The 25,013-nt window shown below is 48.6% G+C and overlaps 1 protein-coding gene across 1 annotated transcript in view; it reads right to left on the bottom strand.

The window, feature by feature from the left end:
- Adck1 (aarF domain containing kinase 1) overlaps nt 1-25,013 on the bottom strand; it is a 100,142-nt gene that overhangs the window by 49,856 nt on the left and 25,273 nt on the right. Inside the window, exon 4 of the mRNA XM_051149729.1 lies at nt 14,542-14,745. Within this exon, the coding sequence (XP_051005686.1) occupies nt 14,542-14,745 (204 nt within the window). The remainder of the gene's footprint in view (nt 1-14,541; nt 14,746-25,013) is intronic.

Here is a 25,013-nt window from a genome sequence, read left to right as displayed (position 1 = left end):
GAAGCCAGAGAATATGGGAGTTAAAAGGCAAGGCTCCCCTGGCAGTCTCCTTAGGAAGGCTCAGGACTTGATCTCTGAACTATTTGCGTCCCCCTTCCCCTACAAAATGGGTTTCTCCTCACAGGGCAGCCATGAGAATTAACTAAACAAGACACCAGCCCCACTCGCCCCTTCCCACCTGCCCCTTCCCTCCCACCTGCCCCTTCCCTCCCACCTGCCCCTTCCCTCCCACCTGCCCTTCCCTCCCACCTGCCCCTTCCCTCCCACCTGCCCCTTCCCTCCCACCTGCCCCTTCCCACTTGCCCCTTCCCTCCCACCTGCCCCTTCCCTCCCACCTGCCCCTTCCCTCCCACCTGCCCCTTCCCTCCCACCTGCCCCTTCCCTCCCACCTGCCCCTTCCCTCCCACCTGCCCCTTCCCTCCCACCTGCCCCTTCCCTCCCACCTGCCCCTTTCATATGATCATCTGGACAGCCCCTGGGGGCAGCCACATGTAAAAAGGTTAGGAAGTTGGAGCATTAAAAACTGCATTTCCCCTTGCCCTGGGTATGTGGCACCATCCCTCAGTTACTCCACAGGTCTAGGTCCCCTCTGCTCACAGTGGCAGCTTGTTTAAGAGAACAGGGTCACCAGCTGCCTCCTCTTCCCTCAGCCACATGGCGACCTCTGAGCTCCCCACAAAACTCTCTCGAAGGCTTGTCCTGGAGCCCCCTTCCAGGAATGCCCAAGCTGAGCTGCACACCCACCATGCAGCAAGCACTTGATCCATGCTGGCAGCTTTGTTCCCTGGCAAACTGGCAGAGCCTAAACCCTGCCTCCAGCCATCTCTTCTTGAACCACACCAACAACATGACCACTTCTGGGTCACAGGAAGACAGGAAGACACCAGAGACAATCACCTGAGCTGACCTAGGCCCCAGTAGCCTGCAGGACCATTCCTCTTCTTGCTACCAAGTTGAGGGAGGACCTGGGCTCTGTTCTGGGAGGGGATGAGGATGCTGTGGTCCCTCTGACAGATCTGGGGGGCTCAGGGACAGCTGTCAGCCTGACCATATCATCCATCATCTACCCCCACCCAGCTGGTGGTCTAGGCGTTGGCAAGAGGAAGGAATGAACACCAATCGTGCCCCACTCCACAGACCCTCCCCCATAAGGCACTGCACAGGTCCCTTCTATCTGTCTTTCCCTGTTGGCTCTCTGCCTAAAACAGCTTCATCTCAGACCCAGGCTTTGCATGCACAGGTGCCTGGTCAAGAACTCACACCCTCTCTCTCCTCTCTTTCCTCTTTCCTCTCTTCTCCCCTCCCTCCCCCTCCCTCCCTGCTCTCTGACTTGATTTTAATTGTGGCTCTCACCCCTGCTAACATCTCAGAGCCTCCGATTCTTCAACTAGGAAGCATGAAGGTGAAGCTGTCACCTTGACAGGATGAGAATCACTTTGGAGACAACCCTGGGTGTGTCTGGTTGATGAGGTAAGTGGGGTAAGAAGATTCACCCTAACTGGGCAGCGCCTTTACAAGGGAGGAGGTCTTGAGCGGAATAAAAAGGGCCGAAAACAGAAAACAAGCTAAGCACAAACATTTATCTCACTCTGCTCCAAAACTACAGAAGCAATGTGACCAGCTGCCTCACACTCTTGTTGCCATGACTTCCTTCCCATGGTGGCCTATACCCGTGAACTGTGAGCCAAATAAATCCTTCCTTCCTTAAATTGCTTTTGTTGGATATTTTGTCGTTTTGTCATAGCAGCAAAAAGTAACTAATACAGAGAGGAATGCTACTTAACCCTCCAACTGTGGTTTGAGGATGACTTGCAGAGGGAAGCTGAAAGGAGAGCTCAGAAAGACTGCACCAAAGCCCACCTCTGCCCCTCTCCAGGTCCGTGTCCCCTCCTGAACTTCAGCATGTAAGTTAAGACCCTTGAGTTGCAGTTTACTAAGTTAACGAGGTCGTGCATACTGCAACAAGCTAGGCCCTCGGCCTAGTGGCGAGTATCCTTATAAAAAGGCCAAGAGACAAAGGAGTCAGAGGCTCAGGCCATGCAAACCCAGATACTGGCAGCAGCTGGCAGGTGCTGGATGGGAAAGACAGACCTTCCCAACTCCTGTGAAGGGGGAGAGGTAGCTTAGGCCCAGCTCCATCTCTAATTTCCAGCCTCCAGAACAAAAAAGAAAGAGAGTGGGTCTGTCTCTTCAAGGTCCGCCCCCTGGGCAGTTACTGAAGCTCTTACAACAACAACAGTGACGTTTCTTCTCAGACCAGGAACTGCAGCCAGTGGAGGGAGTGAAACCCCATGACCACTCAGGGCCCATGCTAGCTCTTTGACCAAGAATTCCGTGGTCTTGAGGGATATGGGTGTATGCCAATATATTTTCTTCAAAGTCCACAGGAGACCGCAAGGTCTCGAGGGAGGGGTGGAGGCTTCTTAGGACCTGGGTCCAGCCTGATTGTTCAGGACCAGCCTCCCATGAGACTCTAAACTTCCCCCCTAAACCATTACAGAGGAAGAACCCAAGAGCAGGGACACATGGCTTTGACCCCACTTTCCACCTTCTAGCTATGCCAATCAAGGCAAATTTCCTCACTTAGGATCCGCAAGGTTGAACCAGAAGGTTTCTAAGCCGTTAGGGTGATCTGAAAGGAAATTGGCCTCCTTAGGCACATAAAGAGTGGTGCAATTAGGAGGTGAGATCTAGTTGGAAGAAGTGTGCTACTAAGGGTGGGCTTTGAAGTCTCAGAAGCTCAAGTCAGGCCTAGTGGCTCCCTGTCTCTTCCTGCTGCCTTCAGATCCAGGTATAGAACTCTCAGCTCCTCTCCAGCACCATGTCTGCCTGTGTGCTGCCATGCTTCCAGCCATAATGACAATGGACTGAACCTCTGAACTGTACACCAGCCCCCAATTATATGTTTTCCTCTATAAATGTTTCTGTGATCATGATGACTCTTCACAACAAAAGAAACTCAAACTAAGACAACCCTTATAAAGCCAAAAGCCATGGTTCCAATGGGTTGCTTCTGCTTAATGCACTTGCTTATGGACTGGCAGGGTGAAAAACAGAGCTGTTTGTCAAAGCCAGGGAAGACCCAGGAACTAGGAGCTTCCTGCATATACTAAGAGGGCTCAGTACAGAAGAACAGCTGACAGTTCCTGGCATTTACTCTACAACAGGCCATGTGCTCCGGATGGCTGTGGTTTTTTTGGGGGGGGAGGGAATGTACTAATTATGCATACTTATGAGGATACAGAGATTTTTGATACACACATACAACAGATAATGACCAAATCAGAACAGTCAGCAGATCCATCACCCAGAAGAGTCATTGTTTCTTTAGGGTGAAAACATTTGAAATCCTCTCTTCTATTCTGAAATATACAGTATAATACTGCAAATTGTAGTCACCCTTCTAGAAAACAGTTTCTTTTCCTCCTATCAAACTGCAACCACATACCCACCAGCCAACCTCTCCAGATCCCACTCCTCACTACACTGCTCAACCCCTGGCTGTTTTTAGGTAGTGAACTTCTTCGGCTTCCATATATGAAAGAAAACATGCCAGTATTTGCCTCTCAGTGTCTGGTTCATTTCACTTGACACAGTGACCTCACAATGACATGCTGTTGCAAATGACAAAATTTCACTCTTTACTGTTGCTGGATTATCTCCCATGTATATGTATCACCTTATCTTTTGGGCACTTAGATGGGTGCCATATCTTGGCTATCACGACAATGCAGACATCTCTTTGCATGCTGATTTCTTTAGAGAGGGACCCAATAATAGGACTACTGAATCATACAGTGGTCTGATCCAAGCGACCTGAGGAAGCTCGACACTGCTTTCCACAGTAGACTGAAAGCTGCAGGAGAGGTACGGAGTGGTGGTGTACACCAATTATCCCGGAACTTGAAAAGACCAGGAAGTTTAGTCTAAGTATCGAGTTCCAGAGAAGCCGGGGCCACACAGCAAGATCCTATCTCAAGAAGGGGCAAAGTGTGCAAAATTTCCTGTTCTCTATGTCCTTGTCTTTTTCCTAAGAGCCATTTTAATTGGCATGAGATATCTCATTTTCAGGAGATGAGCTTTGAAGAAGCTGAGGGTTGAGACCAGGTTTTTCCTATGTATCCCAAACTACTCTTGAACTTACTATGCATCTCAGGCTAGACTTCAACTTGCAGGGATCCTCTTGTCTCAGCCTTCTGCTGCACTTACAAGTGGACACCACCACTCTCAGGTCACACAACTTGGACCTGCATTTCCCTGATTAGCAATGTTGAGTGTTCTTCTCAAATACTTAGTAGCCACATAATATGGCTTCTTTTGAGAGCATTGGCCTATTTCTTGTTGTTATGTGTTTTTGTTGTTTTTTGAGACATGGTCACGCTATGTAGCTCTGGCTGGCCTAGAACTCACTACATAGACCAGGCTGGCCTGGAAATCATACAGATTCTCCTGCCTCTAACTTCCAAGTGCTGGGATTGAGGGAATTTGCCATCACACATAATTTTTTTTAATGTATGTATGAGTGCTCTATCTGCATGTACAGCTGCATGCCAGAAGAGGACATCAGATCCCAGTATAGATGGTTGTGAGCCACCATGTGGTTGTCGGGAATTGAACTCAGGACCTCTGGAAGAGCAGACAGTGCTCTTATCTGCTGAGCCATCTCTCCAGCCCCTTACACTTAATTCTTAATATGTCTTTTTTTTTTTTTCCTAATGAGGTGGGTGTAGGGTTTTTTCCTTTGGTTTTGTTTCTAATAAACTATGGATATTATTCCTTTGTTGAAGAGCTAGCTTGCAGCTACTTCCTCCCACGCTGCAGGTTGTCTCGGCAGTCTGTTGACTGTTTTCTTTTCTGTGTAGAAGCTTTTTCATTCTGTTGGTCTAGTTTTGTTCTTATCTGTGCTTTTGAGGTCTTACCTAGACCATCACTGCCCAGGCAAAAGTCCTGAAGCATTTCAATATGGCATCTATCTTTCAGTCCTTACCACAGCCCTATTAAGACACAGGTTCCTTGATCACGCCTGTCTACTAACAAGGAAACCAAGGCTAAAAAGATCATACCCAGGATGATGCAGAGCACCTGGAATTCAAGCAGGACTCCAATTCCAAGTCAGACAGAAGCTCCGCTCACCTAATAATCCTCTGCTAAGGTTTTTGTACGCAAGTCCTGGGCTGTGTGCTGAGGGAACTCCAACTTACGAGACCACAAGCCAGCACAGAGACAACCGGACAACCGACCATGCAAAGCACAGTCATGTGCTTCATACTCACAAGAGGGTCCATCTAACCTGCCTAGAGAGCTCAGTGAAGGCTTCAAGGAAACAGAAGCAACCCAGTTCTAGAATTCTGTTGACCTACTGTATACCTAGCCCAACTTGGACACCATGAAATATTCAGTCCTGGAAAGTAACTAATGACAAGTGCTGAAAAGGGCCAATGATCCTCACTTGGGGACCTGAGGGAACCACAGAAGAAAGCGTTGACAGGAAGCTGCCCCTCGGGACACCATGTGGAATAGTGGCTAGCTACCACTAGTGGAATAGTGGTACACATACATGCCTGTAGACAAAAGACTCACACACATAAAATTAAATTAAATTAAATTAAATTAAAAACTCTAAAAGTAAGAAAGCAGAGGAGCCCTAGAGAAGCCCAGGAAGGCTAGGCCACAAGGCAGCTCCTGCTCTTCACGTTGTGAGGCCTTCTCCACAGACACAAGAGCCACCTAACCACAGGGATGTGTGACTCATGATGACCTTACAATAAGCAGGGCATGGTGGAGCACGTCTTTAATCCCCTCAGAGGCAGGCAGATCTCTACAAGTCCAAGGCCAGCCTGGTCTACAGAGTGAGATCCAAAACAGCCAGGGCTACACAGTGAAACTATGTCTCAAAAAAAAAGTTGGTTTTTTTTTTAATTAAAAAATTCATAAGGAAGGCGCCTCGGAGACTAGAGCAGAAACTGAGTCGGGAAAAGAAATAGGCTGAGCCAAGGCAAAGCTAGAGAAAGCTAGAGGCTGGAGCAAGGACTCAGCAGCAGGCAAGGAGAGGAAAAGATTAAGGGAGACAGGGCTAGGGTCGAGGGGGTGGGGAGGCATCAAAAAAGGGCCAGCCAGGCTGTATGGCTACTGCCTCGCCTGTCTCTCCTCTAGTGACTAATGGCAGGCCATCCATTGTGCCTGACGTTAATGCTTCCCGCCATCCGTCTCCTACTCATTAAATTACCATTTTATGGCCAAAATCTTTCTCTCTCATAATTGATAAAAATCTCCTTTTGATGTTTGGCATTATTGGGGGAAAATGTTTTTTTATTCTTCATTATGTTTTTAATATAAATGTATTTTTTATTGAGATCTGCTGGGAAGGCAGGATGATGAAGACAAGCCAGGAGGAAGGGCTGCTCTCCCTCCCCGCCCGTGCCCACTTCTTCATGCCAGCTGCGTGGCTACCAGATCCTTCTGTTCCAGTCCCAGAACATTCACTTGGTGTCCTTCTTAGGGACAATCTGTGGACACAAGCCATGTGCCAGGACAAACAAAGGTAGCATTCAGGCCAGGAGAAGCCGGGCAAAGGACAGCTGAAGCCAAAAATGTGATCCTATAGATGACTGCAGGCCAGTGAGGCAAGCTGACATCATCAGGCCCCCGCCAGAGTAAGAGCACTGGGACCAAGAAGACCAGGGCTCCTAAGAGCATGGAGCCCAAGGGGCTGACACGGTACCTGCAGAGGAGGAGCTCAGTAAGTATGTATGCATAAAAGGACAGAGAGTAGCAGACAGATGGACACAATGTTCTAACACTCTGTTCCTGCTCACCCACCACAAGCCCACCCTCAACAGAGTCAACAGAAAAGGAAATGGGAAATAGTAAACCCATGGCCACAAAACTGATAAACCAACAGGGAGTTTGGCTCCTGCCCCTCAGTTCAATATAAATATCAAGTGGGGGTTTGAACACACAGTTCCCCTCAAGGGGCACATGGAGAACTGAGGTGGTTAATCTCTGCACCGTCCTGGCTGGGCCACTGTGCCCAGATACTAGAGTAATTGTTACTCTCAATGGATTGCCCCCTTTTTTCTTATGGCCGGGGCTGAGGTCAAAGCCAGGGCCTTGAGAAAGCAAGGCAAGCAAGCGTGCTACCACCGAGCTACACTGGAAATCCAAAACCCAGCCCCTTGGGTTTTAAGACACTGTTTCACTATGTAGCTCAGGCTGGCCTCCAAACTGCAATCCTCCTGTCTCCACCTCCACAGTACTGGAATTACAGACCTTCCCATCCGATTTATTAGTCTAACAGGTTGCCCTCCATATGTGAGTGGGCCTCACGCAATTAGATGTGATCCCTGAAGCAAGAGGGAATTCTGCTAGCAGATGGCCTTCACGTCTGAACCTGAACTACAGCACTGGCTCTTACTAGGATTCTGGCAGGGCCACTCTGCCAGGTTTGGACTTGCTAGCCTCTACAATCACATAATCCAATTAAAATAAAAAAGCAATGTATCTTTGGACATATTTATATGCATGCATAGAAAGAAACATATATCTGTATCTCATTAGTTCAGCTCCTCTGGATGACTCAGGGTAACAGAGGGGTGACAGTGTTCCCAGCCCTGGCAAAGAGGTGCTGGCCTGGAGGAAAGGCTGCCTGCAGGGGACAGTTTGTCCTACTTCTTACCAAGGTTTCCCTGAGCCAGCAGCAGTCCTGTGTGCTCCCTGCCCAGGCTACCCCTTCTCCTAGCTCCCCTTCCTTTTGCCCTTTTTTTCTGGCTGGTTCTTGCACTCCACCGTGCTGTCTTTCTGACCGGGACCACCAAGTTCAATAAGCAACTGACATCTTTGATGGAGAAACTTCTTACCTTTTCTGAACTTTTGATTCAACCCAGAGCAAAAAACAAAACAAAACAACAACAACAAAAAAAAAAACATGACAAAGAAACCATCCCCCACATGCTCCTGTGGGTTTGTACAGAAAAGGGGTACACCTACAGTCACCCCCCCACCCCAGTCTCTTCTGAATCTTCAAAGAAACTCCAGCCATATGTTTGGCCAAGAACACTAAATACCTGCAACATACAACACTCATGAAAACATAATGTGCTCATCCCCAGAAACTATGGGAAACCTCAAAACAAAGCCAATTCTATACCCCAGCACTCCTGGTAGGGGAGTTCAATGGCAAAAGAGTGACCTAAACTTAGAGGACACAAACTACACAAAGGTGAGAGCTTCCAGACTAAGCTCTAGCCCGTGACGTCATTCTCTTTAGCTTCACATAAAATTTCAGCGATGACAATCTTATATGGCACAGCACAACTATATTCCACGACAATTACAAACCTCCATCCATCATTGACTTTTGCTTGCTCTCTTTTCTCTTCCCTTATTTCAGTGTGTGTGTGTGTGTGTGTGTGTGTGTGTGTGTGTGTGTGTGTGTGTATCCCAGGCTGCCCTCAAACTCATGATCCTCGACCTCGCAAGAACTAGGATTACGGGTGTCCATACTGCGCCTACATACTTGGATCACGTGTTGAGATGTATTGTTGCGTCCTGGCTCACTTATGTCTGTGGGCAGACATGCATGTGTGGGGGTGTATCAGTAATCAAAGATGGCTGTGCCGGCGTAGCTGACAATCATGATCACTTCCTAAGTCCCACCATCCCTACACTCTCTTCCACCTTACTTGCCCACTTATAAGAGATGATCACATCTGCCGGGTTGGTGGCACTCGGGAGGCAGAGGCAGGCAGATGACTGTGAGTTCAAGGCCAGCCTGGTCTACAGAGTGAGTTCCAGGACAGCCAGGGTGACACAGAGAAACCCTGTCTCAAGAAGATAAGAGAAAGACCACACCACTGCATCGCTCAGACAATCAGCTCAGTCTCGATCCTTCCCTCCTCCTCTAGCTCTATGTCAGCCCCTTCAGCCTCCCTTGCCCCGGGTCCCCTCCAATTCATTTGTTCCCTCAGGCTCCCATTCTAAAAAGAACACTGACAGCCCTTGAAAATGCAGCCTTGCTCATAACCACTGGAGTCTAGTGAACAAAGCTCAGTCACCTCCTAGCTTTTGCCTCTTCTACCGCGACACCTTTGCTGAGCCTATGCCATCCACCAGGGAAGCCCCTCCTCCCATCTGTAGCCCCACCCATCTTGGAAGAGCCTGGGTGAGATGCCATGGTTTTCAGAAAGTCTCTATTTGCTTGAATAGGATCCCTTTCTCTCGTGCAAACTCCTCGAACCTTCCTGTGACAGGCATTATCAGCCTGTCTCCTACCATGGGGTCTGGAATGAAGTCAAACCGTGACATCAGGGTCTAAAACTGCTCCTTTCTCACATAGTCCAGCTATTACCACAAACAAGAAAAAAGAAGAAAGAAGGAAGGAAAGGGTGTTAAGGCACAAGTCATGGGTTGTTAGAACTGGTCGGGGGGGGGGGGGTTGTGCAGAGCAGTCCCCACCCAGGTGAGGAAGATGTAGGGATGGGCCCATTTGCTCAAAGGACTCACTCATGAGGCTGAGGGCTGAGAGTGGGTAGAATGGGGGCAGGATGCTTGCCTCATGATCAGGAAGCGAAGAGAGACAAGCAAGGGGCTACCAATCCCCTTCAAGGGTCCCTGTGATGGCCAATCTTAGTGGTCAGAGTAATGGTGTTTAGCACTATCAAATACCGTTTCTGTAAAGAATTCTTTACGTTGGGTTATCTGAGGTGAGAAGAGCCACCTTAAAAGCACTGTGGCAGCCTCACAGTCCTGCTACTACGCTTTACCGTCATGGTGGACTGCACGCTCAGGCCCAGAACCAAATAAGCCCCTCCTACCTTCCATTGCTCTTCCCACTCGTTCACTACGGCAATAAGAAAAGTAGCTATGACAGTTCCCAGTGGCCTAAGTCCTCCCTGTGGGCTCTTTCCACTACAGGTGGGACTCCATGACTCCAAAGTCTAAGCCTTTGAAGCACAGATCCTTAAGAGGACAATTACTCAAACAACAGCAATAGTCAACAGCCTCTTCTCAGGCCTCTACCTGCCCCATTCACAGTGAAGAGATGTCAGTCTGGCCTCCTTGGACTACAGCCAAGAGTAAAAAGAGCCTGAATGTCATCCTTCAGGGCACCACCCCTTAGCAGGAAAGGATCAGGGCTCCAACACACATCCCTGACTTGTGAGCTTAGGCGCCATCTGCTGGCCAAGGTAGGTACTGCATTTGGACCTGTGGCCCTAAGGGTGGTCAGGGAACAGAACAGAAATATTCAACTCAGTGCAGACCAAGGTCACTTCTGAGACAGCAGAAAAAGTCCCTGTCTCTTTAGGAACAAGCTCTCGGGCCTCCTCCTATTACTCTCTGCTGTCTTTCGCTTAGCCAAGTGGCCCCCAGAACTCTTCTAAGCCAGTCCCTATGCAAGGATGAAGACCTTCTATGATCTTTTTCTCAACACTGATGGTACTACCCATGGGACTCATCTGGAACCAAACGTAATCATGAGGCAAAGAGTCCAGGAATGCTGTTGCCTCCATCTTATGTGCCATCCCTATAGTGGGGATGCCCTCTCGGGCCAACCTCTACTACCTTGAACCAGAAATGGCTTGACTTTCAAGGACTCTGGATGAGAAGGGTCCTTAAGAAACACATGAACTAAGCTGTCGGGGACCAAAGCAGCACCCTAAGCTGCTCCCCCTGCCTGTAGCCTGAGAAGTAGATGTGCTCACAGTCTTTGAACTTGGGATGACCTTAAAACCTTGCCAAGCACTGGAGAGCTAGGAAAATGGTGGTGCAGGATATCCAGCGTCTTCCGACTACATCCTGGAAACTAGGGACGGAGCGGAGTTGCCACAGGAAGGGCCCACAGCTGCAGGGGGTGGGAACTAGTGCAGCCCATTACCACTGCCCTTACAGAGAGGGCCCCCCCAGCAGTGTCCTGGGAGGGGCTGCAGGAGGAGGGAGTGCAAAGTGAGTGATTTCCTCCGCCCTCACACCCCCACACTCACCCACCCTGCCTCCCACACAGCCCCTTTCCCCTCCCCTCCACCCACAGATGAAAAACTGTGTCACCAGAGAACAAATGCTACCTTCCTGGGGTGGCACGACAGGGGGTGGGGGGGTGAGGAAGGGGAAGGGAGGGGACTCTGACTGAGTACCTACAAGGTCTGTGGTTAAAAAAACAAAAACAAAAAACAAGGTTTCTAGGCTCCCCAGCATTGAGGGGCAGCCCCTCAGAACTGACCTAGACAATAGCCTTACTTTCTCAGGAGGGCTCTAGACAAACTGGGCCAATGGCCATACAGCCACCGGGCTGAGGCCTGCTCAGCTGGAGAAGGATGGAGATAACTTCCAACCCCAAACATCCTGCAGCCAGTTGGCTGGGCCCAGCATGGCTGTTGACACCTCCCTCTGCCCTGCCCTGGCCCAGAAGGTGCCACTGGCCTGTTCTTGCCCCACTCCTTACCCCGATGCCTCCAAGGGTTAATCTTTTCCTACCACCCTCACCCCCATCCACCCCTGCTGAGCTGCCACATGCCAGCATGACATGCTCAGCACTGTTATTACAGTGACTTATTTCATTTTAGCTTGGGGTGGGGGTGGCTCTCACACTGCTGGAAGCCAGAGGCCAACAGTCTCAGCCTGAGGCAGTGGTTGTGCAGACTGGCACCATGCCAACCGTGTCACTGCTGCCCTGCCTGGTGTTCCTCTGCCCAGGCCCTGCACTGCCAGCCTCCAGCTTTCTCCCTGATTCCAGCCCGAAGCCAATCTGCCTATCATTCCTCCGCTCTCCTTCTGGATAAAATGTTCCCCAGAGCAAGGGAGTCTTGGAAGCAACTGTGCCTGACCCGGGCCCCACAGGGTCAGACCATGAGCCTCTCTGCAGGCTAAGCCATCGCTGACATGCAGGATCTCTTTAGCTGAATGCTGGAGGCTTACTATCAGCTCCACATATCAGTAAAAAAAAAAAAAAAAAACCAGCAGGGCTGATCTTATCCCACCTCTGCCCATCCTCAGCCTTGCCTTGCATAATCTAGAAAAGTTAATTTGCCCATTAACAAACGCTGGCTCCTACCATATATACTTTCCTATCCTGGTGCTACAGGTCCAGAGAAAATGGACTGTCATGATCTTCACCCCTAATGGTTTTCTGACTTGCAATAGAATGGCCTGATTCCAACCAAGCCACAAGGCAACCGTTGGAGGGTGCTGGGCTATCTGGGCCCGATACAGATGGTCTAGGGAGGTCAAGGACTTCCCAGGGCAGCCGCAATTTGTATGAGATAACAGCACCTAGCACTCTGTTTGGCATTTGCTTGATTGATGGACAGATGGACAACTGGCCTAGAATCACTTGGCAGACAGAGAATATAGTAAAAAGCATTCCAGGCAGAGCAGGGACCAAGGCCACCGGCACTGAAGGCTAGGGGTACACAGAGAGAAAATGGCAGGGCACACCCTTCTTATTTGCTGCCTATTATCCTCCACAATCTTCATGCCAAGCCTATAAACTGGGCACTATGGTCTTCCTCATTTTACAGAAAAGGCGAGGTGCCCAGAGCACATAACCTATGCCGGGTCCAAGACTGTGGCGCCAAAGCTCCTCCCACGTGAGGCAGTCATAAAACAGGTAGGTGGTGGGGAGGAGCAGGTGGGTTGCGTGGGTGTGCATCAAAAGACTTATGAAGGGTTTTATTTTATTCTCTTTGTGTGTGTGTGTGTGTGTGTGTGTGTGTGTGTGTGTGTGTGTGTGTGCGTGCGCACATGCATGTACTCCAGTGCAAGCCACATGCATACACAGGTGCCCATGGAGGTCAGAATAGTGCAACAGATCCCAGGAGCTGAAGTTAAAGGTGGTTGTGAGTTAGCTGCCCACTGTGAGTCCACTGGAAGATGGCAAGCCCTCTCAAGTACTGAGTCATCCCTCCAGCCCCCCCAGGGTTTTAACCTAAGGATGACTAGGAAAGAGCAACAGTTACGGACCAATCTCAGAAGAGGCATCAGCTGCTGAAGGCTGGACTTTCAGCTCATGTAGCTCAGGAAACTACAGAAGACAAGGAACTGTGTGAGGGGAATGGGGCCTCAGTAGAGGCCTAGAGGTGGGCATGGGGCTCAAACTGCAGCACACAGAGTCTTGATGCTGGGTCTAACCTGTTACTCAGCCACCTGCAATGGTCACTCCAACCCCGCCCTTTCTCTGGAACATGCCAGTGAGGATCCAAGCAACTGCACCAAAAACACGCAAAAAAACAAAAAACAAAGCCCACATATTGCAAATCTTGTTGGGACTTGACAAGGTTAGTTCTAGAGCCTCTATTCTAAGGAAGTCTTTCCCTCCCCCCTTCTTCTTCTTCTTCTTCTTCTTCTTCTTCTTCTTCTTCTTCTTCTTCTTCTTCTTCTTCTTCTTCTTCTTCCTCTCTCTCTCTCTCTCTTTCTCTCTCTCTCTCTTTTTCTCTCTCTCTTCTTTTTGAGACAGGGTCTTACTATGTAGCCCTTGGCTGTTCTGGAATTTACTCTATAGACCAGGCTGGCCTCGAACTCACAAAGATCTATCTGCCTCTGCTTCCCAAGACAGGGATTAAAAGCATTCCACACCACGCCGCCCGGCAGTAATGGTCAATGGGCACTGACAATAGAACTGGAGCACTTTCGGTGGCAGATAAGAGTAAACATCCCATCCCTGGAGATGAAGCAGGCTGCCAACGCAGGGAGCTGGGTGGTGTGCTGATGGCATTTTAGCACCGTGTGCGTGCCTCCATCCCTCAGCTGCAAAAGGGAGTCAGTAATAGTTCTCACCTCACACTTGCTGTGAGGACCAACTGTGACAGTGTAGCACACAACAGTTAACAGCATGCAGTAACCCCCAGGGGCTGACAGACAGTATTAGACTGAAGCGGCGAATCTTCTTAGGGTTACCAGCCAACGCTATCGAATACGGACATCTCATATTTCAGCTAACAGTTCTTAGTAATAGTCTCTGAGGCTCCCTTCTAGCATCTGGTTAGCACTGAACTTTGCTGAGACATTTGATTCGGCATGAGTGACAGACCCTCACTACCCTAGGCCCAAGCAGCGAGAACTCTGCTGGAGCCTTTTTTTTTTTAACACATTTTTATTGAAAAATAAAATAATTCATATTACATCTCATTTTCTATCCCATCCCTTACATCCTCCCATTCCTCCCTCCCTCCCACTTTCACCCCAATCCCCTTCCCTATGACTGTGACCGAGGGGGACCTCCTCCCCCTGAATATGATGCTAGGGTATCAAGTCTCTTCTTGGTAGTCCGCTATTCTTCCTCTGAGTGCCATTGGGCCTCCCCCACAAAGGGACATGATGGGCGGATCTGAGCCCAGGGGTTCTGCTTGATCAAAGGCACCAACCAAGGACAAAACGTGCAGTCACCATCAAACCCCTACCCAGTTCTAACCAAGGGACAGAACATTCTCCACAGTTAAGTGGAGACTGGGGACTGACTTTCACAGGATCTCTGGTGCCCCATATTTGGCCGGAGCCTTTTTGTAAGGTGCGCTTTTCGCTCTGGTCCCTCCCTGCCCCAGCACAAAGTACCTCCTTGCCCAGGTCTTCTCGGATGACCTGCCGGACCTCTTGCATGCTGCTTTGTGGGGCCTGACTGTGCAACACCTTCAGCGTGCTGGTGTACTCCTCTGGCAGCAGGTAGTCCAGAGCCCCCAGGTGCTGGCCCACCTTGATGAAGGTGCCCCGGTTGGCACAGCAGAGCTCACAGAGACGCCTGGCAGAGCGGAGATGCACCTGCAGGAGACAGACGAGACAGAGAAGTGAGAGCAGCCTGTTCCCTGGACAGCATTCTCTTTCCCTGCCTCTGCCCAAACACCTTTGTTTACCCCCCAGTGCAGGCACACACACACTGCATGCACGCAGGCACACCTGTCTTTTCACCTTTGGCTTTTTTTTTTTTCAATATAACATTTTTAATTCCCTGAAAGATGTGTCATTCTAGCTTCGAGTCCAAATATAGCCATTTAGAAGCAGGAGGAGGCAGTGGGGAGGACAATGTGGGGAGGACAATGTGGGGAGGACAATGTTAGTAGAAATGGAAAAAGGTGTACCTTCTTAGACTTACTCTAAGCACTGAGGACACAATCAAATAACACAATCAAAGGTATTTTAGAAACTGGCAGACTTCAATGGCATTGCAGGCACAAAATACTACGACATGGACCAGAAACTAAAACCAGTTTGGGATTAATGGTACATAAAGCACAAGACCATGAGGATTCTAGCTCCTTGGATCAAAGATAGACAGATAGGGGTCAGATAGGGAAGAACATGCCTATGTGCCTTGACTGAGCTCAAACTAGGACCATTGAGGATTCTTAAACAGTGTTTCACCTTTGGCTTTAATGTTCTCCTGGTCCCCAGTGCAGTCACTTCTAATGCCACCCAGAGGCCAGCCTCTACACACAATCTGCTGTTTCCAGTCTTCCTCCAGTCTATCAAAGCTTAAGTGGCCAGAGCCTCACCCCCCCACCTATGAGCATTCACAGCTATTAACGGAGACTAATACCCTGACTCATTCAAGAGTTTGCTGAGCTAATACTTTTGCCACCTACTCCTCGGCCACTGACAGGATGATGACAGTAATAATAGTAAATAATAATGATAATAATAACTACTCATACACATCATATTTTTTAATCCTCAAAGTAGATCAGGGAGGCAGAGTTGATACCTTTAAAGATGCGAAAATCAGTTGTCCTATTTAGAAAACAGAAATGAATGTCCAAGGAAAGGCTGTAAAACACTTAATCTGCGGCTTTATTCGCACACATGGAGCAGACAGCTGGGTAGGTGGTCAAAGATGAGACCCTTCGTTTACGCCCTGATGCGACTCTGTCCTAATAGAGCTGAGAGGCGTCCCTACACGCACCCAGGCTGGTCCTCCCGAGTCCTCAGCCCAGTGCAGCTAAGGGTCTTGAGATGAGGTCAGTCCTGCCTTGTAGGAACTACAGCCTCTAAGGAAAGATGGGCCTTGCATGTAATTTAGGAGACAAGGAGTCCCAGTGCATTGTGGGGACCTGTTAGCTGCTTCTACCGACAAAGCAGCAAAGGAGCTAAACAACTGAAGATGAACTTACACTCTCGGGTGCTAAGAAGAATAAGGATGTAATTAGCAATAAAACTTTGTGAAGGGTTAACAAGATGGAAGAGATCTCTTCCTGTGTAGTTAGTTGCCAGGTAAGCCACACAGCAACCTGTTGCTTTAGATCAGCAGTTCTCACCCTATGGGTTATGACCCCTTTCGTGGGGGTCATCTAAGACCATCAGAAAACACAGATGTTTACACTACAATTCATAACAGAAGCAAAATTACAGTTATGAAGTAGCAACAAAAATAATTTTATGGTTTGGGGTCAGTACAACATGAGGGTCGAAGCATTAGGAAGGGTGAGAACCGCTGCCTTGGATAGTAAGAAGAAATCCCTGGGGGCTGGAGAGATGGCTCAGCAGTTAAGAACACTGGCTGCTCTTGCAGAGGACTTGGTCTGGTTCGCAGCACCCACATGGCAGCTCACAGCCATCTGTAGCTCCAGTTCTAAGGAATCCAGTGCCCTCATCTGACCTCCATGGGCACCTGGCACACACTTGGTACACATCCACGCATGCAGGCAAACACTGAGAGACAGAAAATGAAATAAATAAAAATTCCGAAAATTAAAAATAAAAGAATACTGCAGCCCTAAACACCCATATCCCAGCTCCAGGCTGTCTTCAACCCCACAGGGACCCATCCATTTCTAACCCTGGTATAAAACTCTGATGCCCATCACAACCCAGTCTAGGGGACCTCTATCTTCCTCCAGCTCCATCCTCACCCCCACGCCCCGTGGAGTCCTCCAGCCTTGATGCAGACAGGGCCCAAGTGGCACCAATAACAATCTGTTTCCCGTAGCAGGAAACAGTGAGAAAGAAATGAATCCTAAATTGGAGAGTGACCCCAGAGGAGTTAAGAGTTGGGAGGCAGGGAAATTCTCTTGAGACATGAAAAAAATGGGGAGCTGGGGATGCAGTTCAGCTGGCAGAATGCCTGACTAGCATCCATAAGGGTTTGGCTCAATCCCAGACCACAAAGAACTGAAACCAGGTCAAAGCTGCCCACTCCCAGACAGTGGAAGGACATATGGAACTGGGTAAAGCAGTGGCCATAGCTGGCCGAGGCTAAGCTATAGTTGTGATAAGAGCTGATGTGCTCAGCATAAAGATCAAAACTCTTATGGAGGAAGAAGTCAGCAGGTGTGAGTACCTGTGGAGGGCAGTGGCCAACATCAGGTGTCCTCCTCAGTCACTCTCCACTTTAATTTTTGAGACCGGTCTGTCACTGAGGCTGGACCACCCACTCTTTCAGGCTGGCCAGCCAGTGAGCTCCCAGGATCCAACCTGTCTCCCAGCTCCCTGAGTGCTGCAGTTACAGATGTTCAGCACCACATGCAATTTTCATGTAGGTGACAGAACTCCAAACTCAGGTGCCCATGCTTACACAGCAGGCACTTTACCAATTAGACCATTCCCCCGCCCTTAAAGGTGTTTAAAAAAAAAAAAAAACTTTAGTAAATCAAACCCCTGTAAGTGGGACTATCTCCACTGCCTCTCAGCTGTGGGTCCCACTGCTTCTTTGATCCCAAAGCTAGGTATTAGGTTTGGGCAGAAGGGGGACTCTATGAGAAGCACAAAGATGTAAGCATCACTCTTAATAGTTCCTGAGCAGCCCGCAGGGGCAGGCACTGCTCCCTCCAGGGACCTCCCAGATTAGCAGTGCCCTACACTCTCCAGTTCTTGTAGTCTGGGAACCAGGCGACTCCCTCCATAATGTGTTGAGCACCCAAAAGGCTGGTCCCACAGGTTAGCTTGCTGCCTGCTACTTACTCACTGACAAACTCCTCAGCCAGCCAGCAGGCTGCTCAAGAGGTGGAAAGAACTCAGCTAAGTCGTCAGACCGGGCCTTGTTCCCTGCCCCTTGTCTCCAGGAGCAGCTGCAGGGTGTGTTTGCTGCTGCTCCCATTAGAACCTCACTGGATCTCTTTTAGGAGTTAGCCATCTTTCACTGCTTAATAATTCTTCACATTCAATTTCCCCTGTTCAAATTACTTATGTAATTAGAAGCTGGGTGATACACAGTGCTAAGCCCTGAAATTAAATGTGCAATGATTAAGATGAAAATTGAAGGGTTTTTCAGATCAAGAGAAAAATGTAAACCATGGTTTGTGTGTGTGTAAGTGTGTGTGTTTATGTGTGTGTGTTTGCCACTATGTGTGTGCATCCTGAAGGTTGCAGCGTGTGTTGCTGTGTGTGCACGTACATTGTAGGGTGCACTGGGTACATGTGTATGCACATGCACGTGTGTGTGCGTGTCTACATGCCTCTGTTGCTGTGAGTCTTGGGAAGTACTGGCCTCATTCTGGCTAGCACCTTACAAAAGGAAACAGTTCATTGTCCCACACCTGTGAATTGAAACAGTGACAAATGGTTATCTCTTGGCGCAAAGGGATAGTCACCTTCCAACACTGAGCAACACTGGTGTCCTTGGCTCACCCAAGCCCAGGGAGGCCAGTCAACCCTGGGACATCAATCAGTTCCTGGGTACAGTACATTCAGTGTGCCTCAGGGTAAGCCACCCAGTCACCAAAAATGTAGACTGGGGACAAAGATAGGTGATATACCCACAAAACCAGGATCCAGAAAACTGAGTCAGTAGCTACTGCATATGGCACCCTCATTTCCACTAAAGAAGCCCTGAGATCACCTTCATCAGCTTCTAACACACACACACACACACACACACACACACACACACACACACACACTCATATATGCACGCCCATTCTCAACACACACACACACACACACACACATACTCAGAGACAAGAAACATTGATACTGAAAACTTAAAGTATTCTGTTATGGTGAAAAATACAAACGCCAAATAACAACACTCAGCCCCCCAGGGCTCCTGTTCCACTCTAGCTCCCACAGGCCCAATGTCCTTTCAAATCAGAAGCCAGGCGCATTCTAACATTCAGGAAGTTGCCGACTTAGTATGGTTTCTGGCTTTCCCTCACTCCACTTGGCACCGCATGGTGCTGAGCCTACTGGCAGCTCAGCAGAATCCATGGAGGAATGACAATTCTCTCTTCCTGGGATCACCGTCCAGCCGCACATGTACACTTGGTGGACAAAGCTCCCAGGATCTCCTGACCTCCTCGCCCTCTTGACTCTGTTCCTGAAGCACTCATCCTTGAGTACACGCACGCCCGCGCGCACACACACACACACACATATACACGACACAAGTACCGAAGGGACGAGCTGATAAACGAGAGCCACCTGAGCACACACTGACTGCCCAGTGAACCTCCTGTGACAAGGAATTGTTCCACTCTTCTGCCTACAGGGTGGCTACTGTGCGCTTGACATGTGGCTGGTGTGGCAGCGGAGGGACTGCACTGTTAAATCACTGAAGACGGATCGTTACATGTAGTGATTTTTAAGGAGCTAATGGCTGCCACAGTACTAAGGCCCATCAAACAGCGGCAGCTGTAATAAATGCAAAAGCATCTGTCCAGTGCACTAGTGTAAATACACACCTGTCCTACAGCAAACACTCAAATACAGATTTATTTTAATCTGCGTATTACTTCTGGAAACTAAATCTCTCCCTCCTCAACCCCATGTCTTCCTCTCTGTATCCCTCCTCCTCCCCCATGCCCTGTCTACCTCTATCTCTGTGTCTTTCTGTCTGGCTCTCTGTGTGGTGTGTGTGTGTGTGTGTGTGTGTGTGTGTGTGTGTGTGCGCGCGCACGCGTGTGTGCATACGTGCACGTGTGTTTCAGAAGACAGCCTCAAGTGTCACTCCTCAGCTGCCTTTCCCCCTTTGTTTAAGACACAGTCTCTTACCAGCCTGTAAGCCTCCTTCACCACGTGGACTGGGTGGTCAGTGAACCCTGGGGACCCACCTAGCTCCATCACTCATCTGAGCCTCCCGGGATTACAAGCACACATCATGCTCACCATTTTACATGGGTTCTGGGAATCAAAAACCTCACACTCGCGAGGCAAGCACTTCACAAACTAAGCCAGCTCCCCGGCACAGCAGTCTCTGATCTCTGATATGCCCATAAAGAGTAAGTAATCCAGGGTTCAAGTGACAATCTCGAAGCCTCGCAGCCAGGAGATGAACGGTCCAAACCTTCATCCTCCAGACACTCTGCCCTGTATCCTCTGTGCCATGGGCAATGAAATGAGCTTTGGGGGAGGGTTTGTATGTCCTGGGTTCGCAGTGCAGAAGTGCACCACAGTCTCTGCATAGAAAACCACAATATCAACTGAGCAGCGGACATACGTCCATAGAGCCAAAACTAGCAACATCAGGCAGGGAAGACAGCTGCCCCATCACCCCACGTGACAGGTACTGGATCGTTGTCACCAGGTTAGGAAATGAGGTAGCCCCAACGGTTGGATCCAACTATATACATTTGAGACGGCTACAAAAGATGTGTTCATCCCTAAGCAAACAAAGAAAGTCATGTGACTTGCTAGTCAATGGCACTGACACTAGAGTCAGGAAGGCTGGGGCCTAAATCCTTCATTGCTGCTTACCTGCCATCAAACCTCAGCAAGTTAATAAACTTCAGAACCTTGGTCTCTTCCTGAGCATATCAGGGACAATAATCATGCTTATCACTGTGCTAAGTAAGGTAAGACATAAAAATCAAGCTTAGCGTGGTCTAGCATACAGCCAGTGCTCAGAAATTAGGAGAAAGAGGCCGGGGAGAAACAAGTCAATCTTCCCAGGAAATGAAATGTCTAAAAATCAATAAATCAGAGAGTTCCCAAAAGATGAAATACAAATGGCTGAATTTTTTTTTTTTCTTTTCGAGATAGGGTTTCTCTGTGTAACCTAGGCTGTCCTGAAACTCGCTCTGTAGACCAGGATGGCCTCGAACTCACACGAGAAACATTTTTAAAATGTTAAACATCCTTAGCCATCAGGGAACTAAAAATTTTAAATACTTTGAGATTTCATCTTACCCAAGTCAGAATGGCTAAGATGCTAAATACAGCCAGGTTGGTGGTGGCACACACCTTTAGTCCCAGCACTCTGGAGGCAGAGGCAGAAGGATCTCTGTGAGTTCGAGACCAACCTGGTCTAACAGAATGAATTGCAAGACAGCTAAGGCTACACAAAGAAAACTTGTCTTGAAAAGTGGGGCGGGGCAACAGGACGAGGACAGACACCACACCCTCTATCCCACACCCTCCCTACACTAGGTTCAGTCAAATAAGCCTAGGTCCTCCAACCTAATAGAAACAAAAGCTAATTTTACAGGCTGTCACCTAGACTGCAAAGCATCACGCTACAAGAAATACAAATAGCGTCTGTGGCACACACCTTGTAACCCCAGCACTTGCAGGCTGAGGCAGGAGGCTCGTGAGCTTGAGGCCTATCTGGGCTAACTAGAGAATTCTAGGCTCTCTCACAAAAAGTCAGAAAGAGAGGGAAGGAGGGAAGGGGTAGAAATGCACACAGAAATGGAGCATTATTCTAAACATACAGACTTCAGGATCCCTGCAGACATATCCCATTTCTGCTATGACCTTTGACATCTGGTACCCAGTTGCTCACTGGACCCCAGCTGTGCCCTTACCCAGTACCTTGCTTCACTGATCAGCTGGATATGCGGGTGCGGTGGCTCATCACCGAGAGCCCAACACCTGCCTCCCATCCGCACTGAGCTATCACAGAACAGCTGGCACGGTCTCTCTGCCCAGACCCCTTCTCCTTTTTCACTCCCAGCTCAATACCGTGCCTTATGATTACCTCATTATCAATAACCTTGCTGTAATGAGTTTTAATCTGCCTCGTATTAATTAAAAGCATTGTTATTAGACAGCTTGGTTTGTGGTTCAAGAGATGGGACGATGAATGACTAACAAGATAAACTCAGCGCCGATTAATTACTGATTTGAGCCAACGAAGCAAAGGCCCAAGCAGGACCACTCTCTCTTCCTGCCTGAACCCCTGGGAGCAGGGGCTCTACCCACCCACTCACCCCCAAACTTGGCAGGAAGGAAGGGACATCAGACAGAATCCACAGGAGCCCCATCAGAACTAAGGAAGGTTTGGGGGTGTCCTGAGACAGAGAAACACAAGCGCCTCACAAAAGATGGGAAGGAGTAGGGGACAGTGAAAGACAAGGCCATGGGTTCCAAACAGAGCCGACTGTGTCTCGAATCGGATTAAGCATACTGCTTGCATGTTTAGCCAAGCCGTAATAAACTCATTACACCACACAATTAACATATGCCAAAGACGATGACGATGAGCACAAAGACAAGGACAGTGAGTGGCGGCAGCAGCACCATGGGCAAGTTACAGAACCTCTCTCAACTCACTCTTCACTCCAGAAACAATATCCACCTCATCTCTGTGAGTTCGAGGCCAGCCTGGTCTATAAAGTGTGTTCAGAACAGCCAAGGCTACACAGAAAACCCCTGTCTCAAAAAAACAAGACAAAAACAAAAACAAAAGCAAAAAAAAACAGTATCTACCTCTTGAGGTTGCTGGGAAGTGGGGTCACATATGTGCTGTTCTCAGCCAAAGCAGGTTATTTCTATACTTGTTCTAAGGAAGCCTAAGAAGTATTTTAATCAAGTATAGTAAGATCCATAACACAGACACAGTTATCATGAAGGAAGTTTTTAATCACAGATCCCTGGAAGTCATGGCAGGACACACAGGACTTCGTGGAAAACTACCAGGGTGGGTGGAAAGCATAGGCAAATGCCTTTGTTGAGGGTTCTATAGGAAAGACGGGGTGAGACAGGTCAGGTCAGGACTGCCCGGCTTGAGTCATTACTGCGGGCTTTGGGGCAAGGGAGCTACGCCTAGCTGTCTGGGACCTGGTCCTGGACATTTAGAGCTAAGGGATGAGGCCTTGAGTATAAGAGCTGAATGGAGGCGGCTGAGGAATAAGGAATCTTGGCATCTAAGGAAGTCACAGAGCCAGGAGAGATGCCAGCTCTCAGAATCCGTTACTGAGGGGAAAGCCCTTCTTATGTCCACAGGGACCCAGAACTTCAAAGCTTCCAAAGATGCTGCAAAGTTAAGCGCTAGCTAATACGAGTCTGTAGCTTTGCTTCCTCAGCAGTCTCCTCCAGTTCCACACACTGAGCACACACAACCCAGCACCACCTACCCAGACTGCTCCCCTGCCTTGAGCTGGGCAGATGCAATGGCCTCTCTGACATCACACTCGTGTCCAATCAGCATAGCATGTCCGTGACTATAAAACATCTCCCCACCCGAGGCTTCCTGCCTTACTTTATAGCAACTCTAAACTTGGGAGTCTCCCACGCCATTAACCTTAATGTCCTAAAAAAAAAAAAAAAAAAAAAAAAAAAGGGACTTTTTTTACCTTCACTTTCACATTCGAAATACAAAACAGTGCTTTTCAAACCCTGTGCAGCTGTCAATGAAGGCATAAAGAAGGAAGACGAGGGTCTGGAGAGATGGCTCAGCAGTTAAGCACACTGGCTCTTCTTCCAGAGGTTGTGAGTTCAATTCCCAGCAGCCACATGGTGGCTCATGACCATCTGTAATGTAATCTGCTTCACTCTTCTGATATGCACAAAAACAGAGCACGCATATATATCAAACAAATTAATTAATTAAAAAAAAATACAATAAAAAGAAAAAAGAAGGTGAGCCTATGGTGGCCCCAGGTTACTACAGTTCCTATGAAAAGGACCCTTGAGTTAAGTCTAGGAAGAGTTCACAGGTGAGAGAGACGTAAATACTAAATACTAAAATACTAACTCCTAAAGGATAAGTAAGTACTAAAGGAAAGCTGGCAACCTGCGTTCAGCCTCAGGCTAATCAGCACGTGCACATGCAAAAACTACCTGAGTCCAAAGAAAGGACAACCCCACAAGATTAGAATTGGGTACCAGGACTCCCATGTGACCTATTCCTACCATCTAGACTGGAAAAGCCTCATAATGCATGGGACACTATTCATACCCGGGAAGTTCCGGCCTCACCAGCCAGACCTACTCTCTCATTCCCAACTAACAAATACTAAAGCAAGACCTGAAAATAAATCCAACTCTCTCCCCCCAGCAAGTTAACAATGCCCCAGCACAAATTTTAAAAACATTCATGACAAAAATATATAACACCCAAAAGAAAAAAAATGCAATATCTAACAACTAGTGAAAAATTAACTGGCGCGCAGAGGATGGAGAAAGCACGACACAGTGTGTGAGAAGAAGGATGAACATCAAACAAAATCAACCCAGAAATGAAACCGATGCTACCGTTGGTAAACGGCATTGAAACCACACCTGGTGGTACAGGCCTGCATTTCCAGCACTCAGAGGCAAAAGGATCCCAAGTTCAAAACCTGCCTAAACGATAAAGTGAGTCTAAGCCAAGGCAGGATGGTTGGACACTCTGGGTATATATAATGTCAACATACTTCTGAAGAAGAAGAAAAGGGAGTTAAGACAATTTCCAGCTCAAAGAGAGCACGTCCCCAGCTCCCTCTTATCACAGCACTGGAAAGGTAACTAATACAAACAGACTCACCTGGTAACGCCAGCAGGCATGGAATATACCACGTAGACCAGGCTGGCCTCGAACACAGAGATGTGCCTGCCTCTCTCGCCCAAGTGCTGGGCTAAGGTGTGCACCAGCACATCTACCTGACTTTCTTTGAACATGGGTCCTAGGGCCTGACCCCTCATGCTTGCCTGGTATGAACCACCTCCCAGGCCAACGCCTGTATCGTAAGAGGGAACAGAGTTCTAGGCTGCAGGAATGCCTCTCTAGCAGTGGAATTAAAACTGCTGACAAAAAAACAAAACAAAACAAAAAAACAAAAAAACTGCTGTGAACAATTTAGGAAGGTATGAAGCAAATTAAGTTGTCCCAGCATCCCTGGAATCCCAACAAATGAGCTGTCATGACTGCAAGAACTCAGCCAACAGTAAACAGGTTGCGA

The sequence above is a fragment of the Acomys russatus genome, chromosome 1 (genome assembly GCF_903995435.1).
Source record: "Acomys russatus chromosome 1, mAcoRus1.1, whole genome shotgun sequence".
Lineage (NCBI taxonomy): Eukaryota > Metazoa > Chordata > Mammalia > Rodentia > Muridae > Acomys > Acomys russatus.
The sequence above is the reverse complement of the archived record's forward strand: the minus strand, read 5'-3'. Positions and strand labels throughout refer to the sequence as shown.